The following is a 15564-nucleotide window of genomic DNA, read 5'->3' as shown; positions in this document are numbered from 1 at the left end:
CTGTGCAGAGCAGAGAGGTCACTGGGCTCTAATGCATTTACCATTGACTGCCCCTCTTGTAGTGCGTCTATTAGTGAGTAATTTGATTTGTACCTATTCATTTGCAGTCCCTGCAGGAGCCTGGAGCTGGCCCCTCGTATAATTGGTGCTGTCTCTATTTTTACATCATTAGATTAGCCCCGACTCCTGGCCACTTGTTGTCTGCGCTTGTCTGTCCATTTATACAACCTAATGTAACACAAAATTCATTACTGATCACATTACTTTCAACTCTGAAGCCAGCCTTGTGATAAACATTTGGTTAACCCCTTCCTGCCCGCGGGAGGGCTGCGGAGCAAATGCACTTCCACTCGGCAGGCGAATCAATATCTTAATACACCAAAGTGGAATTGCATTTCTAGATTTGTTATTCCTCCTGGAGGAGCAAATGGAAGGGCGCTCGGAGCGAGTGGAGCTGAATAATGAATAGGGCCCGGCACCAGCAGCCAGTCTGCCCGGGAGCACAAAGGCTCCGCCGGCATCCGCCCGCGTGCTCACCGGGCAGGCGGCACCACGGCCATTAACCGGGGCCTGTGCTTCTCTGCCCAGCACAGAACGTGGGTTCGAGGGCACAGGCCGGGACCCCAGCATGGGCATCAGAGACCTTCCCCCCTCAAACCGCCTCCCCTCCCCCACCACCACCACCACCACCACACCATTCTCTTTGCTAGACTTGGCCTAGGATGACTGGACCAGGAACTGGGTTTGTTTCCTTAAAACCTGCTTTACTGGTATGAAGGTACCACACACGTGGGCCTGGCACTAATGCCACCAAAGAATCAAATCCACAACTAAGCTAACGTCTGCCCTTTGGAACCAAATGCACCAAGTGCTTTCTGTGGAGAGTAGGATCGGCGATGTCAGAGCTGGTGGGTTCACACCTACTGTGTGTGTGCCTGCTCTCGGCCCTGGTTCTGTGGGAGGGCGGCCGTGAGCAGCACGGGGGGCACTGGAGCTGGCCTGGCTTCTTAAAGGGACCCCCGCAGAGCTCTGTTTAGGCTAGAAGATTCTCCTCTACCCCCACCCTGGCCATCCCTCCCCAGCCCCCATTTGTCTCTGGGTAGCATCCACACCCACTCTAAGTCATTAACTCGCAGGACAGTTTGTTTCCAAAGGAAAAATACCCCGACTTATTAAGAAACTCTCATAAAGCCTGTACTACAGTAATTAGAAAAGTAGGCGTAGAGGAAGTAGAATGGAACCCATTACTATGAAAGTCATAAATCCTGGAGTAAAAAGAAGCCGTAAACAAGATACTCAGCCGGGAGTGGGAGCTGGAAAGAGCAGCCCGTCCAGGGGCCGTTCTGTTGAGCAGGGCTCCGGCCGCCTCCTGCCGGGACTGCCCCGTGGCCCCTGCTGCCCGGTCCCTGGTTCAGAGCCCAACAGGGGAGGTGGTGAGGGGGTGGCTGCAAGGTGAGATGGCAGAGGTTGGGGGGCGGTGCTCGCCCCGCCCTGACTGTGGGAAGCTGCATTTCTCAGGAGGGGCTGCAGAGACTCCAGAATTAGAACCACGTGCTTCCTATTGTGAGGAAGGACAACAGGGCATCTTGGCGGGGTGTGCTCGGTGCCTCTATCCAGGCAGTGGGAGGAGGACACTGGGGTGTCACCAAGGGGAGCCCGTGCAGCCGCTGTCTCCAGTGCACGAACTTGCTCCGTGGTGAGCCTGCAGTGGTGGCCTCAGCTGTCAATCCTCTCAGGTGGGTCAGTGGGACAGTGGGACTGCGTCTCCCCTGGGCCCCGGCCATCAGCTCTAGAAAACGGAGCAGAGTGCGGCCGTGGCCTTTGCCGAGGAGGACAGAGCGGTGACAGGGAGGCTGGTGGAATGAGAGGCTTTGATTCCTTAACCTTGATGGAAAGTGGGGAAAGCCACATCTTACCAAACTCTTCCGCTGCGTCGCAGAGAATGTAATTACGTTCGGACATTCAAATGAGAACCAGATGTGCGCTGGCCCGTGGGGCGCAGCGTCTCCTGCGGTCTGCAGGCCCCTGTGCCGTCTCAGCCTCGCAGCCCTCAGGCAGCTCGGCAAGACCCACCTGGGAGCTGGGTGGGGTCCTCGGAGCTTCGAGGCTGGACTTGGGAAATGGGAGGGGCAGGGCCAGCCGCCAGACACCTGGTTCCACGGGACAGTTTCCAAGCCCTGTCTCTTCTTAGCCATGCTGAGTGGGCATGTTGGTGGGGCCTCGCTGGACCCACCCCGCCCACATGCAGACACACACACAGAGGTCATGCCGCAGCACCTGGCCGGGCATGTTCTCTCACCAAACACAGTGCCAGGCTGCCCAGCCTTGCATCGGCCTCAGAGGGGCGTGTGGTGCCAAGGACCTGGAGCTGGGAAGGGCATTCAGGCCTCCTGGGTGGGGCGCACTCCCCTGGGGGCCTCAGCTGCCGACACACCAGAGATGGCAAAGCTCACCTTGTAACCAGGACGCCCCGACCACCAGAGTGGTCTCTACACGTGTGCCCTGCGTGTTCTGCTTCTTAAAGCCCCTTCACATCTTCTTCTCCCCAGAGCCCCACACACCCCACAAGGCTGCCAGGCCGCCCCTGCCCCTCCCGCCTGACCAATGAGGAAGCAGATGAGAAGTGAAGTGACAGGCCCAGGTCATTCAGCACCGCTGTCTGCGCCCAATGGGGGCTCCAGTGAATCCCCTGCCTCCCGCCAGGGCCCTTCCCCTCTGGCTGCTCCTGCATCTAGCTCAGCGGTTCTCAACCTGTGGGTCGCGACCCCTTCGGCGGTCAAACAACCCTTTCACAGGGGTCACCTAAGACCATCCTGCATATCAGATATTTACTTTACGATTCATAACAGTAGCAACATTACAGTGATGAAGTAGCAACGAAAATAATTTTATGGTTGGGTCACAACATGAGGAACTGTATTTAAAGGGCCAGAAGGTTGAGAACCACTGATCTGGCTGCTCTTAAGCATGGCTTCAGCCAGACTTATCAAATGCCTCAAACCCAGGGAAACGCCAGCCTGGCCTGCGCAGCCTCTGCTCTCCCGCCCGTAATGTGCTGTGACAGGGCGCACTCTGTCTTGGTCAGGACATGGAGTCATCCTGAGAGAGGGGCCCCGAGGAGGTCACTGCACAGGGTGCTGGTCCCGGCTGTCCGGTGGGTGATCCTGTCCCTTCTCCTTTGAAGCCAGGACTGGGGAGGCCCCGAGTAATGTGGGTTTCCTGGGAGTGGGGGTGGCAGCATTTCTGTGCGAGTCTTTCCCCTGCCGGGGACGGGTGTCACTTCGTAGCTGTTGTAGGAGGGACCTGGGAAACGGCCGCAGCTCCTGACCAGGCCAGTGTCCCCTCCCACGGATGCCCTACCTGTGGGCATTGCCTGTCAGTTGGTCAAAGGCTACGCAGGAATTGAGCTGGACTGTGAGTTGCTCTGCTCCTACCCCCAGTACACATACACACACACACACACACACACACACACACACACACAGCCAGGTCCCGTGGAAGACAGGTGGGGGCCAGGGCAGGCCGTGTGGTCTCGGCTTCATTCTGTGACGTTCTGGGTCTCCGTGCCTGTGGGGTCAGGAACAAGAGCTGGGCAAGGAGGAAAGAAAGCATGTTTGTGGGAGCCCTGTGGGTGGAAAGAGGCTCGGCCGGTAGGAAGGGGCGCGCCTGCGGCACCGGGGCCAGGCTGCGTGCGGGGAGAAGCGGGTGGCGTCGGCCGGCCTGGGCTCTGTGCTCAGACAGAGGTGTTAAGCCCAGAGATAACCAGGCCAGAGTGGCCCTGCTTCTCATCTACTCCCAGGTCCCACCAGCCCCACAGGGGATCCCTGTTATCTGAATGCGGAGGAGCCTCTTCATCCTCAGCCCCTCAGCTGCGGGAAGCTGCCCTCCGGCGTCCCCCAAGCCTGCCTGGGAAGAGGGCAGGGGCCCTGCTGCAGGGACAGGAGGTCCTTGGAGGACCAGCCCCCATCCTCCGAGCCCTCAGTGCAGCCGGAGGTGACCCTGCAGGGGGAGCGTGGAGAGGGGTGGGGTCAGGGTGTCTGAGTGAAGAGGAGCAAGGCCTCCCCACAGGCTGCCTCCTTTAACTGCCGCCCTTTTAACCTCCTGAAAAGGGCCCTGGGGCTGAGGTTGGCTCCCACCCAGAGTGTGGCCTCTGACAGGGCTGTCAGGGTTTCTAGAAGCATTCTTAGCCAACTCCTTCTGTCTCCCTGCACCCACATCTGCCTCCCTCAGCCACACTAGGAGGGAGTGGCAGTCCCCAGGCCAGGACTGTGTCCACCTCCTCGTTGGCCCCGGGCCATCTTTCCGGGGTCGGCACCAGGAAGCTGCCTGTTTCGCTGAGCCCGGCAGGACGCAGTCCAGCCCGGCCGCCTCGGCTTCTCTCCGCAAGCCCCCGTTTGCACAGCGGGTCCCAGGCCCTGTTGGCAGGCCCCTTGCAGACCAGTCCTTGCTTGGGGCAGACCCCATCTGGATCCATTTGCTGAGCTTGCAGCAGTCCTGTGATCCCCTGGTCTCCTTTCCATAGAGCCCAGCCAGGGAAGATGCTGAAAATCCCTAACCTCCCCACCCTCACCCCACCCCACTCCCTGGCCAAGAAGCCTCACAGTAGAAGGGGATTGGAACTGTTTCTGTGTGCAAACCTTCCCTGAGCCAGACACTGGGCAACATGGAGCAGTTCAGCTGGCTGCTCTGGGCCCCGGGGACACCCGCTCCCCTGGGGTACCACTGAGCCCGGCCCAAGCCAGGGGTTTAACCACAGACTCTGCCGACGGGGGAAGACTAGGAGGTGGACGCCGGAGGGAAAAATCGATGCACGTCAACAGGGTTGGAAATTTATTCTCCAGCTTGGAACAGGGTGTTTACAGAAAGGCAAGGAGGGAAACAAAGCTATAAACACATATCTGCCATCTTCCTCCGCGGGCCATTTCTTGATTAAAAGGAATCTTTCGCAAGGTCCAGTGGAGGGCAGGCTGGTGGGGGGCTGGATGGCAGAGACACCTGCTGGGGAGGAAGGGGGACCCTGGGGTCCCCTGGGTCACCGCAATCACTGGTACAATCGCAACAGGCCTAGAACTCACGTTTGCTGGCTGGAAGCTGTGCTTTGGGGTGCGGTCTGCATGCGTTATTTCATTTGCGTCTTACCGCCGCCGCTCGAGAAAACAGACCTGGGTGTCCTCACGTGCGGGAAACTGAGGCACAGAGATGTGGGGGACTTGCTGCACGTCTCCGGGGTGGCAGGGGCGGAGCTTGTGCTTTTATCCCCTTTGCTAAACTGCCCCCCTAACGGGGCCGCCCCCACCCCTCCCCCCTGCTCAGGCCCTTGGCGAGGCGGCATTCTCCCTTCCGCTGCCAAAAGTGGGCAGGCTGTGGGTGCAGGGTAAGACTGGCCCCGACGTCTAACCCGACTCCCGCCAGGCCGCTTGGGTGGTTAGCTGGGGACTGGGGTGTGTGGCTGCCGCCAGGGCCCAATAAAAGTGCTCTGCTAATCCCGTTAATGAGCAACACGGGGAGGCTCTAAGTGCACAGAGCAGGCTGGCTGGGGCCGGCAGTAGGTGGAGAGGGAAGTGCCAGGGCGGCCTGGGCTGAGCCGGGCGTCCCAGGGACCCTCTTCCCGAACACACACACAGCATTGCCCTCACGGACCCCGCCAGGTCCCAGAAACAGGCCTCCACCAGGCCCCCGACCACCAGAAGCCAGAGGGGCTGACCTCCGGGTCTCTGGCCATCTGTCCCCACTGCCCTCTGGCCTGGAGGTCAAGCCCAAAGTCCGACTTCACTTCTGAGCCTCCCCTGGGGTGTCCTGCCCACTGGGGCACCCAGCTCTCTGCCAGGCTCAGCAGGCCCTGTGTCCCAGCGTTCCGCCCGCCCCCCCCCCCCCCCAGGGAACTGGGGAACCGAGATGGTGGTGCTTACGAGGTGACTGATTCATGAAGGGGCCTCCATTCAGTCTGTCCCCAGAAGCCCTTGCCTTGCAGGTGGAGGGTGGCCTCGAGGGAGGGCAGGGTCTGTGCCCAGGGGAGAGGACAACCCCAGGGAGAACCTCAAGGGAAGCAGGCGGGGACCAGCACTGCCCACCAGCACCCCGGGAGCCGGTTCTGTCGCTCCTGCCTTAGCAAAGGGGCCGCAGTGCCGCTGGGGGTGCAGGGAGAGGATGATGGTGAGGGAGCAGCCCAGGAGTGGGGTGACCTTGCGCTCCCACGTCCCCCGCCAGACTGAGAGCTCCTCCTCCCTGGGTCGGCCTTGGTGTCTGCGCCCCAGTCACCAGGGCTGCTTCTCGCTAACGAGGTCAGCGCCCTCTCTGACACCTCTGAGCTTGGCCAGGCTCCGCCTGTGGGCAGCATGAGGGTCAAGCTTTCTCGTTCTTCTGCTTATTTCATGAGCACCAAGGCTCCTCCTTGACAGGTGCTCCTTCCACTCTCCCCCTATCCCTGCGGCTGGCCCATCCTGGCCCGTGGCATAGCAGGCCCATTGCCAGTAAGAGCCAGCGGGGAATGGGTGGGCACGGCCAGCCGTGGCAGGGGAGCCAGTCTGAGTGATGCCGGGACGGTCGCATCTCCATCCCGGAATCTGCGGTTCTCTCTCATGGGATTGCGCACCCAGAGGTGACTTCCTACTCTTGCTTAGAGTTGCCGTCCGCAAGATGGGGAGACAGCACCCACCTCCCAGGTGCACAGAGCTCCTGGAGGACGTGCGGCCACAGTAAGATGATCTTTGTCGGCCGTCAGCCACGTACCTCGGAGCTGCTCCTCGTCCCAGACTTGCTCCGAGGCCTGCGGAGCAGCCTCTTTCAGAGCTTGCTCTTTCCACCATCCGAATCGGCCTGCTTCCACTAATGGGGGAGGGGGGGGGCAGCCTCGGGGGGGGGGCTTCGGGGGGGGCTCCCTTAGTTCCCCCCAGAGCCCCGCTCCGCTCCTGCAGAGCCCTGGCAGGTTTCTGGTGGGCTTTCTCCACAAGCCCAGCTCAGCTGCAGGACAGCTGCCTGACCTGGGGATCTTGGGAGTGAGGGAGGGTGGGGGTGGGGGGGTGAGGGGGGGCTTGCGGTCGAAGCTGGGCCACTGAGTCAACACGTTGGAAGTCCTCTCTGAAAACCCTGCGGCCTGTCTCCTCTCCCTCTCCTGGCAGCCCACCTGCATGGGGCGCCGTCTGTCCGGCACTGCATGGGCCAGGGCCCTCCCCCTCCCCACAGCGGCTCCTCGTGCTCCGTGTGCGGCTCCTCTCCCGACTCCCACGCTGAAGGGAGTCTTGGCTCTGTCACAACAGTTCCATCCCCGAGACCCCGTCTGGTTGGTCCCCAGCCCCCAACACATGCATGTCACCGTCCTCCTCGGCTGCAGGATCCGCCGCAGCTTCCCCTCCTCCCGGCGTGACACCCACACCTCCGTCCGCACCTCCGAACACCCTCTCACCTGCTTGCAGAGACCGTGTACTTCTTGATCGTTGTCCATATCTTTCCCCAAAAAGATTCCTCAATGCTTTTCTTTTCACAAGGGAAAAAAAAAGGAAAAAAAAAACAATGCCAACAGCCCAGCGTCCGTGAGCAACCCAACAGTAACAAAGCATGTGTTCGGGATGGAGGAAGGTAAGGCCACGCGTTTCCATTGCCGCTTGCTGCTAGGGCTGGGCGGCCGGGGTGACTCGAGGGGGCGGGGGGAGGGCGTGTGTGCACCCCTCCTCCACTCCCACACACGCTCACTGCTCTGTGTTGGGGGTTAAAGGCGGCATGTAGGAAAGAGGCCAGGACCGGCCAAACCCAGCCAGACCCTGGTTCTTTCACTAACAGTTCACGCTGAAAAAGCCCTCTCCCCTTACCACACCACTCATTCACCCATTCACCCCAGAAATGCCTGCTGCACACCAGCTATTTTCTAGGCCCGGTGGTTGGCACAAGGGATAGAGAGATAAGGCACAGCACAGGCCCCGGGGGCTCGCCGCCTGGATGGGGACACACCTGAGCAGATGTGCGCAGTGCAGCGCGGCCTGGCCAGCTGTGCCAGGGCAGCAGGACGGGCTCACAGGGCAGTGGACACTGTGCTCAGCTTTGGAGGATGAGTGAGCGGGTGGTCTGGGGGCTGAGGGAGCCTGGAGAGCGCTAAGAACTTCTCAAGTTCATTCCTTCATTTCCTCAATTTAGTGCCATTAGTGAGGTGAGGTCTGGGGCAGGCCACGGAAGGCCATCTATAGTGCTGCGGAGTTTAGGCCTTATCCTGGGCACCGTTAGGGGTCGAAGGTTTCTGAGCAGAGGAAGAGCAAGATGAGGTTTGTGCTGTAGACAGACCACTGGCTTTGGTGTGCTGGCGGGTTGGAGAGGGGGGTCTAGAGGTCAGGAGGTCAAAGGGGAAGGTACCCAGGTGGGAAGTGCAGGCCTCACCAGGCACTGGCAGTGGGGATGGAGAGGAGGGGCGAGGGAGAAGCCTGCCCGCTCCCATCGTGCCCAGGCCTAACTGGCGAAGAGACCACCTGAGCCAGGCAGCTCAGGCTACACCTGGGCTCCAGGAGCACTGCCCCTGCACTGTCACAGGGCCGGACGAGGTGCGTCTGCTGGGACTCGCGGGGTGGGGTCCCCGAGGCTGCAGGTGGGGGTGCTGTGGGCCTGTGCCAAGGGGCCGTGGGGGTGCCGCGCTTGGGCCCGGGCTCCGGCTCCTCGGCTTCCTTGGCAGTGCAGAGGTGTCAGCACTTCGCAGCGAGAGCGTGGGGCCTGTCCCCCAGCTCTGGAAAGGGGCCCGCCTTCCCCATCCTTGTGGCCTTTCCTGCTCCTTCATCTGGGGCTTTCTTCCTTGGGCCTGGTGTCCAGACCCTAAGGAAGCCCCTGCTTTTCTTGCTACTGACTGCCGGCGCTCACTCCTGCCCTCCTGGCCCTGCTGTCAGCGCCCCCTAGTGCCGGGATGGCTGTGCATGAGGGCAAGGGCCTCTGGAATCCAATGGGGGCCTCAGAGATCTCTCCCAGGCTCCTCCGCTTGCTTGTGGGAAAGCAGGGGATGGAGTGCGCTTTCTTGGAGTCCAAAGCTTCCCTATAGAAGCCCCAGGGTCGATTCTCTGCTTTCCCGTCCTCACCCTCTCTTGGCACAATGACCTGTACTCCCCAATGAGGGTGAGACCGAAGAAGGGGCAAGGAAGAAGAGAGCCCACAGAGTAACCATATTTCCCGTCCAGGTCTGGATAGCTCTTCCTCATCCCAGGAGTGGGCCCTCCAGGGCAGCCAGTGTCTCTTGGAGATCAGGGACCAGCGTCAGGCCCACTGCCTGTACCCACACTCCCCTCCTCTCGCCCCCGTCTGCTGAGAGGGTCTGGTGTCCGGCCACACCCTTCCAGATGTGGCTGGTGCAACCTGAAGGCCCCTCACACCTGGGCCCAGGTGCCTGCTCCGAAGGAGGGCACACAGACTCCCCCACCCCACCCTGCGGCGGCTGCTACTGAGCAGCCTCAGTGCTTTCGGGGTAGCCTGCAGCGAGTGGGGATCAGTGGTTAGTTCCTGGATGGCTGGTAATGGCCAGCCCAGGAGTAAAGGCCATGACCCATTCCTAACCAAAGCCAGCTGTGCTGCATGTGTGTGGCGGCGGGGGGCTGGGAGCGGGCGCAGGCTGGAGATAAAGGTCTCACGCCAGCCGGGACAAGTGGGACAGTCGAACATACCTTGCTGTTTCAAATGACTGTGTTGCAGTCCTGAGCTCCCGAGGCTCCCTCAGTCCAAGACAGGTGTCCCTTGGAGAAGGAAAGGTCACAGGTCACCACAGCTCTCAGAGTCCAACCAGGGATGTGTGTGACCACATCTCAAACCCCACTGAGGGACTGGAAGGAGATAGGAACTGGCCACTTTCAAAAAGCCACCCAGCAACTCCTCTTTCCTCGCACTCAGCACCCAAGGAAGTCTGTTCAAAGCCCACGACCCCGGTACCAGTCTTGGGTCAGGAGATGGTTGGGCAGTAAGGTGCCCACTGCTGAGGAGGTGGGATCAGCTGCAAGATGGCAGCATGACTGTGCCAGGCGGGGCCGGGAAGAGGAGGGGGCGGAGCCACCCTGCCTGCCTCCCAGGTCGACTCTGAGCATGGACATTGGGGGCAGGGAGACTCAGGAGACCTGGGGGCTAAGAAGAAGGAAGAAATCCTTTCTCCACTGGACCAGGCCCCTCTCAAACCAGGCATTCCCTCCTGCCAAAGACGAACCAGGGCCTGGCCAGCAGGCAGATTGCGTGGGCGAGAATGAATGAGCGAGTGGCTGAGCCAGGGTGGGAGCTCTGGGCAGGGGAGGAGAGGTAGGGACAGACCAGGCGGGGAAGCCGCAGTCCTCCTGTCCTGGCTTCTCCCCTCCTGCCTGACCTGTAGATCCAGGACAGGAGCCAGTCTTGGAGTCAGGGAGCATGCAGGCTGTGCATGAGTGTGTGTGCCGGCGTGGGCACACGTCCGCGGTGTGGTCCAGACCGATCGTCAGGGTGGTCATACTTCTGGCCTAAAGGGGTCCCACAAGGGAACAACCGGAACCCACCAGCCAAGGGAGCTGAGCCTCCCTCCTCCGCGGAGCCTCCCCGTGACCCGAGCTGCCACCTGTCCATCTGGGGAGCATGTGGGGATCCCCTGCAGAAGGATGGAAATGGACCCAGCTGGGCGCCTCCAGACAAGCAGCCCAGCCCAGAGTGAGCCCGACCCCATCCCCAGACCGCACTGACCGGGCCTGGCCCTCTCCTTGTCTTGCAGAACTTCAGCGAGAGGGAAGCATCGAGACTCTGAGTAACAGCTCAGGTTCTACCAGCGGCAGCATCCCAAGAAACTTTGATGGCTACCGATCTCCGCTGCCCACCAATGAGAGCCAGCCCCTCAGCCTCTTCCCCACCAGCTTCTCCTAGGTACCAGCTACCTGCTTCCGACTGGCCGGCCCACTCACCTGCTGGAGGAAGGAGAAGCCCCCCCTCGGACTCCCCCCTTCAGTCTCTGCTCCTCTTTCACAACCACCTTCCCCAAGCTTAGTGACAACAGCCCCCTCCCCGCCCCCCGCCCGATGGAGAAGAGACCCCTATCCAAAGCACCTCGGTGCCCTCTGACCCCGTCAGCAGGGCTGTGGCCGAAAGAGACTGCAGAAGCGCCGCCCCCTCCTGTTTGCACATGATGTCCGGCATTGGATCCGCTTTTGTATTTTCTAACCGGGGGTTGGGGGGGGGGGGGCCCTGGGTGGGGAGAGGATGGATGGCCTGGCCAGGCATTTCGACCCTGACCGCCAGCCCCAGCCCGCTCCTGCCTATGGCTCACACTGCCCAGCTTCCCTTGGTCAACTTCCCTCTGGAATGGGGTGAATGGAGGCCCAGAGTATTATGGGAGGAGAAAGGAAGGAGAAGCCCTCCTCCTCTTCCCTTTGGCTCATGGGAAGGATTTGTCTTTCTTGTCTATAAGCCCTTTTACACTGGTCCTGAACTGTTCGGTGAAGGAAACGGTGGTTCCTGAGACCCTGTCAAAAGTGCACGTCTTTCCAATAAATCATGCTGCAACTGGTGTCCACCGAGCTGCTGGGGGCAGGGTCCGCACCAAGCGCCGCCAAGCAGAATCCCGGGCCTGACCCTGGGTCCCTGCTCCCAACACCCCCGGCCTGACATGTGCAACTGAGGGGGAGTCATCGAGGGAATAGGGAGGAGAATGTTTGCCTTGGAATTTGGGTGGGGCCTGATTTAAATCCATTCTCCAACCTTCCTTCCTGTTAGCAGAGCCAGTGAGTTCTGGGGCCATCAAAGGCCTGACACTCCCTGTCTGTGGCAGGAGCAGGGGGAGCAAAAGGGGTGCTGAGCAGAAAGGATAATACTAGCCCTAGTCCCCACTTCGCTAGACCCCAGAGAGGCCTGGGAGGATCGAAGGAAACCTAATGAGCAGGTGTGGTTTGGGGTGAAGTTTAACGTAATAGCCACAATCAGGCCTTCCCATCCAACTCCTGGAGCCCCTGCCCCCTTCACAGGCGCCCTCTCCAACCCTAGCACCCAAGAAGAGACCAGTTGGGCATGTTAGGAGAAGGGGGACCTGAATCACACTAGGTTCTGGAAGCTGAGTACTTGGCCCTACATAGATAGGGTGGCTGGAGCCAGTCCCTTCTGCCTGGGAACCTGCAGGGTGAGAAATCACATGGCAGAGGGAGGCATGCGGGCAGGTCAGGAGGCCTGGACACAGCCAGCGGGGGCTGCTGGAGGAGCAGCAGCTTTTCCCCATTTGAGACATTGATGTGTCGGGCACAGCCTCCACCCAGAGCCAGAGCAGTGTTTCAGTTAAAAGGGGGTGGGGGGAGGGCTGCCATGAGGCTACCTGTGCATTCTATCCCTGGGCCCTGGGGGGGAGGGGGAGGGGGAGGGGGGAGTCCGGAGCTCTAGGGAGGGTGAGCCCCTGAGAACCCACCCTATGGCAATTGGATGGGGCCAAGATGGAGAGCCAGGGGCTCTCTCCAACCCTGCAGGGAACTTGGGAGTCAGGAGTCCTCCCTGGCTCAGCCCTTTCCCTCCACGGGGTGCAAAACAGCTGTGGCCTCCTCCAGTCAGGGAAAGTGGTGGGTGTAGGGCTGGACTTGCCGGCTGAGCTTGCAGGACAATCTGGTTATTCATCTGCTCACAGCCAGGGCAACTCTTTGAGTATGTGGGGGGAGGGGGAGGATAAGAGAGGCCAGATAAGCTGGCCCCATGGCGGCTGCCACTGGAGCTCAGGTTATCAGAGAGGCCTTGGGCCTGGCCCCTGACTAATTGGGGAGGTTATGGACCCTGCCACAGCCTGTAATCAGCTGGAAGTGAGAGCTGGGCTCCAGGGTGGGGGACCTTACTGCCCACTGGCCATGGAACAGCAGCCTCCTCGTCTCTGGAGAGAACACCTAAGGCAATCTCTGCCTCTGCCCCAGCAGACCTCCAGGTGGCATTACCTAGGAGGCAATCAGAACATGCATCTAATTGTGGCCTGACCCCATGACCTTGAGGAAGCCACGTGACCTCCCTGATTCTCACAGCACTACCTGCTCAACGGACAAATTACTATGGACGTTCTCTCAGTGTGATGGAGGGAAAAATACCTTCCTGGCCTTTGAGGAGGCTGGTGGGACCTGGAGGGCAGCTCAAGGAGAGAGGGCACTGTCTGCGATTGATCTGAGAAAGAGCCAGGGGTCCCGAGGCAACGTGGGGTGCACACGCGATCTGTCAAACACGACTGCCAGCTCCCCAGGAAGCAAGTGGAGGCAGGCAGGCAGTTGCCATCTGGGACTGGAAATGGCTTCTCGGTGCCGACTTTTCTGATTTTCACAGCTCAGACTCCAACTAGAAGGTACCTAAAAGAGCACTATTTGGTCCTCATTTTGCAAAGAAGCCTAAGCCCCAGAGAAGGCCAGGGCTTGCCCAAGGTCACCAAGTCCCACAGCTAACCTGCTGGTGCCTATCTGCTCCTTGTGCATCACATGAGGGGCCCATTCTGAGCTGACCTGTGCCCCCACAAGATCCAAGACTCTGAGTCTAATCACCCCCATCCCCTAGCCCCAAGAGCTTCCAGCTCCTCGGCCGAGGATATGTTTATTGATTTTGGAGAGAGGAGGGAAACATCAGTTGCCTCCTGTACAAGCCCCCTCCCTCCACTCTGAAACCTAAACCAACCTTTCGGTGTGCAGGAGGGTGCTCCAACCAATCGAGCCACCCGGGCCAGGGGCCAGGGCCCCTGACTGACTTTGAAGCTGCTCTTTGTCCCTGTGTGACAGGGAAGGCAGCCTCCTTCCTGCCGATTTAGAGCTGGAAACTCCAGGGCAAAGGGGAGAGCATTCTTATGTCTGGTCTTTAAAGCAAGAACCCAGCCTGAGGGTGGCGCCCTGGAGTCTCAGTACTGCCTTCCTGTGTGAGCAGGAGTAGCTACCGGGACAGCAGTGATACCAGCACCTAGGAAGTGAATTCCAGCCTAGCTTGTTGTTGCTGTTAATCCTCACTTGAGGGTATTTCCATTGATTTTTTAGAGGGAGTGGAAGGGAAGGGGAGAGACAGAGAACCGCATGGATTGGCTGCCTCCTGTAGGGCCCCACCACCACCACCAGGGCCTGGGATTGAGCCTGCAATCTAGATAGATGCCCTGGAAGGCAATCAAACGCAGGACGCTTCAGTCCGCGGGCTCTATCCACGGAGCCAAACCGGCTGGGGCCAACCTCGCTCTCCTTTAAGCTCCCAGGGTCTCTGCCCACTTGTAGCTGTGTGGCCTCAGGTAAATTACTGCTCCGCTGGGCTTCAGGGTTTTCATCTGTGAAGGAGAGGGAGGGGGGAGCATGCCCTGCTGATAGGAGCAACGAGGCCAAAGCAGGCAAAGAGGAAACTGGGTCAAAAAGGCTAAAGGGTGTTTCGAGGCCCTGGAGGCCGATGGGAGGGACAGGCCAGGTAGCTCTTCAGCGGGAGCCAACATTGCGGTGCGCTGCCCAGGGAATCCGGGTCCCCAGCTCCCAGCGAAAACATTTCCAAAATCGAATCAAGAGCCTGGTGAGGAGCTCGCAGCGCAGACCAGCCCGCCCTCTCTCCGGGCAGGTGGGCTGGTCCTGGGGTCCTCCCTGCGCTGCGCCCCCTTTCTCCAGCCACGAAGCAGCATGGCCTGCTCTCGCTGCCGCGGTCCCGGACCCCCGGACCCGTGACCTCACGCCCGTGCACGTCCACGCACGTGCAGCTTCACAGAGGTGCACCTCACTGTTGCCGACTCCCGACATCTGGGACCCACGGGCCTCAACCCCAGAGCATCGAATGGTCTGGAGCTCCCAGGGGTAGGGGATCCCCACACTCCGAGGCTTCAGATCCCCAAAGTGCCGCGGGGACATGTCCTCGGTGGCCAGCTCAGGTGCAGAGCGACACCCCTCGAGGGCCAGGTCTGTCCTGTCCTGGGACGGGCGGGGCCTCGCCTTCACCTCCGCCTGGACGATCGGGTCCTGGCCCACTCAGGCCGTGGCTGCCCACGCACTAACCCGGGAAGAGGTCGCGCCTCCCGCTCTCCCCGCCCCCCCCCCCCATCCCAGCCACTTGGCCCAACCCTGCACCGGGTAATTGGGTCGGGAGGGAGGCGACGGGCGGGCGGCGACTCCAGGGAGACTACGCGCCTGTCAGCTGCAATTTGTCTAAGTGGACGGGACAGGCCGGGCCGCTGCGGGCTGGGGTCAAGGAGGCCTCGGCCCCCACCCCAGCCAGACCCAGGACCGCGGGGGAGTCAGGCCGGGCGCTAAACGGGGCTGGCTGGCGCCAAGGCTCGGGGAGGCGCGGGTCCGGCCTCGAAACCGGGGATGGGAAGCAACTCTGTGTGTCCGCCCACAGCCAAACACTCACAACCCGCTGAGACCCAGACAGCACTCCACTGTGCTGACACGCAGGGGCCACCCCCACCACCCAAGCCCGGCCTGGGCACAATCCTACACGACTGCGCACTCATACCACCTCACACCAGCCCCGACGCCGGTCCCCGCTCCTCCCCACCAGACACCCCCAAGCCATCCAGGCAGGGCTCGCAGATCCACGCCCAGTCGCACAGATTAAGACACAGGCGGCGACTGGGTCTTTGGGGCAGGTCCTAGCAGTGGCCCTTGACCTCACAGAAGGCGAAGGGGCCCAGGACTG

The 15564-nt window shown here is 60.8% G+C and overlaps 1 protein-coding gene across 1 annotated transcript in view; it reads left to right on the top strand.

Annotated features, from left to right (window-relative positions):
• The window catches only part of BCAS3 (BCAS3, microtubule associated cell migration factor), a 454972-nt gene extending 443489 nt beyond the window's left edge, over positions 1–11483 (top strand). The window contains exon 25 of the mRNA XM_023756742.1: positions 10685–11483. Within this exon, the coding sequence (XP_023612510.1) occupies positions 10685–10833 (149 nt within the window). The 3' untranslated portion in view covers positions 10834–11483. The remainder of the gene's footprint in view (positions 1–10684) is intronic.
• Positions 11484–15564: the final 4081 nt, after the last annotated feature.

Source organism: Myotis lucifugus, unplaced genomic scaffold (genome assembly GCF_000147115.1).
Source record: "Myotis lucifugus unplaced genomic scaffold, Myoluc2.0 scaffold_99, whole genome shotgun sequence".
In the NCBI taxonomy this organism is placed as follows: domain Eukaryota; kingdom Metazoa; phylum Chordata; class Mammalia; order Chiroptera; family Vespertilionidae; genus Myotis; species Myotis lucifugus.
This window is presented reverse-complemented; position numbering and strand designations above follow the sequence as displayed.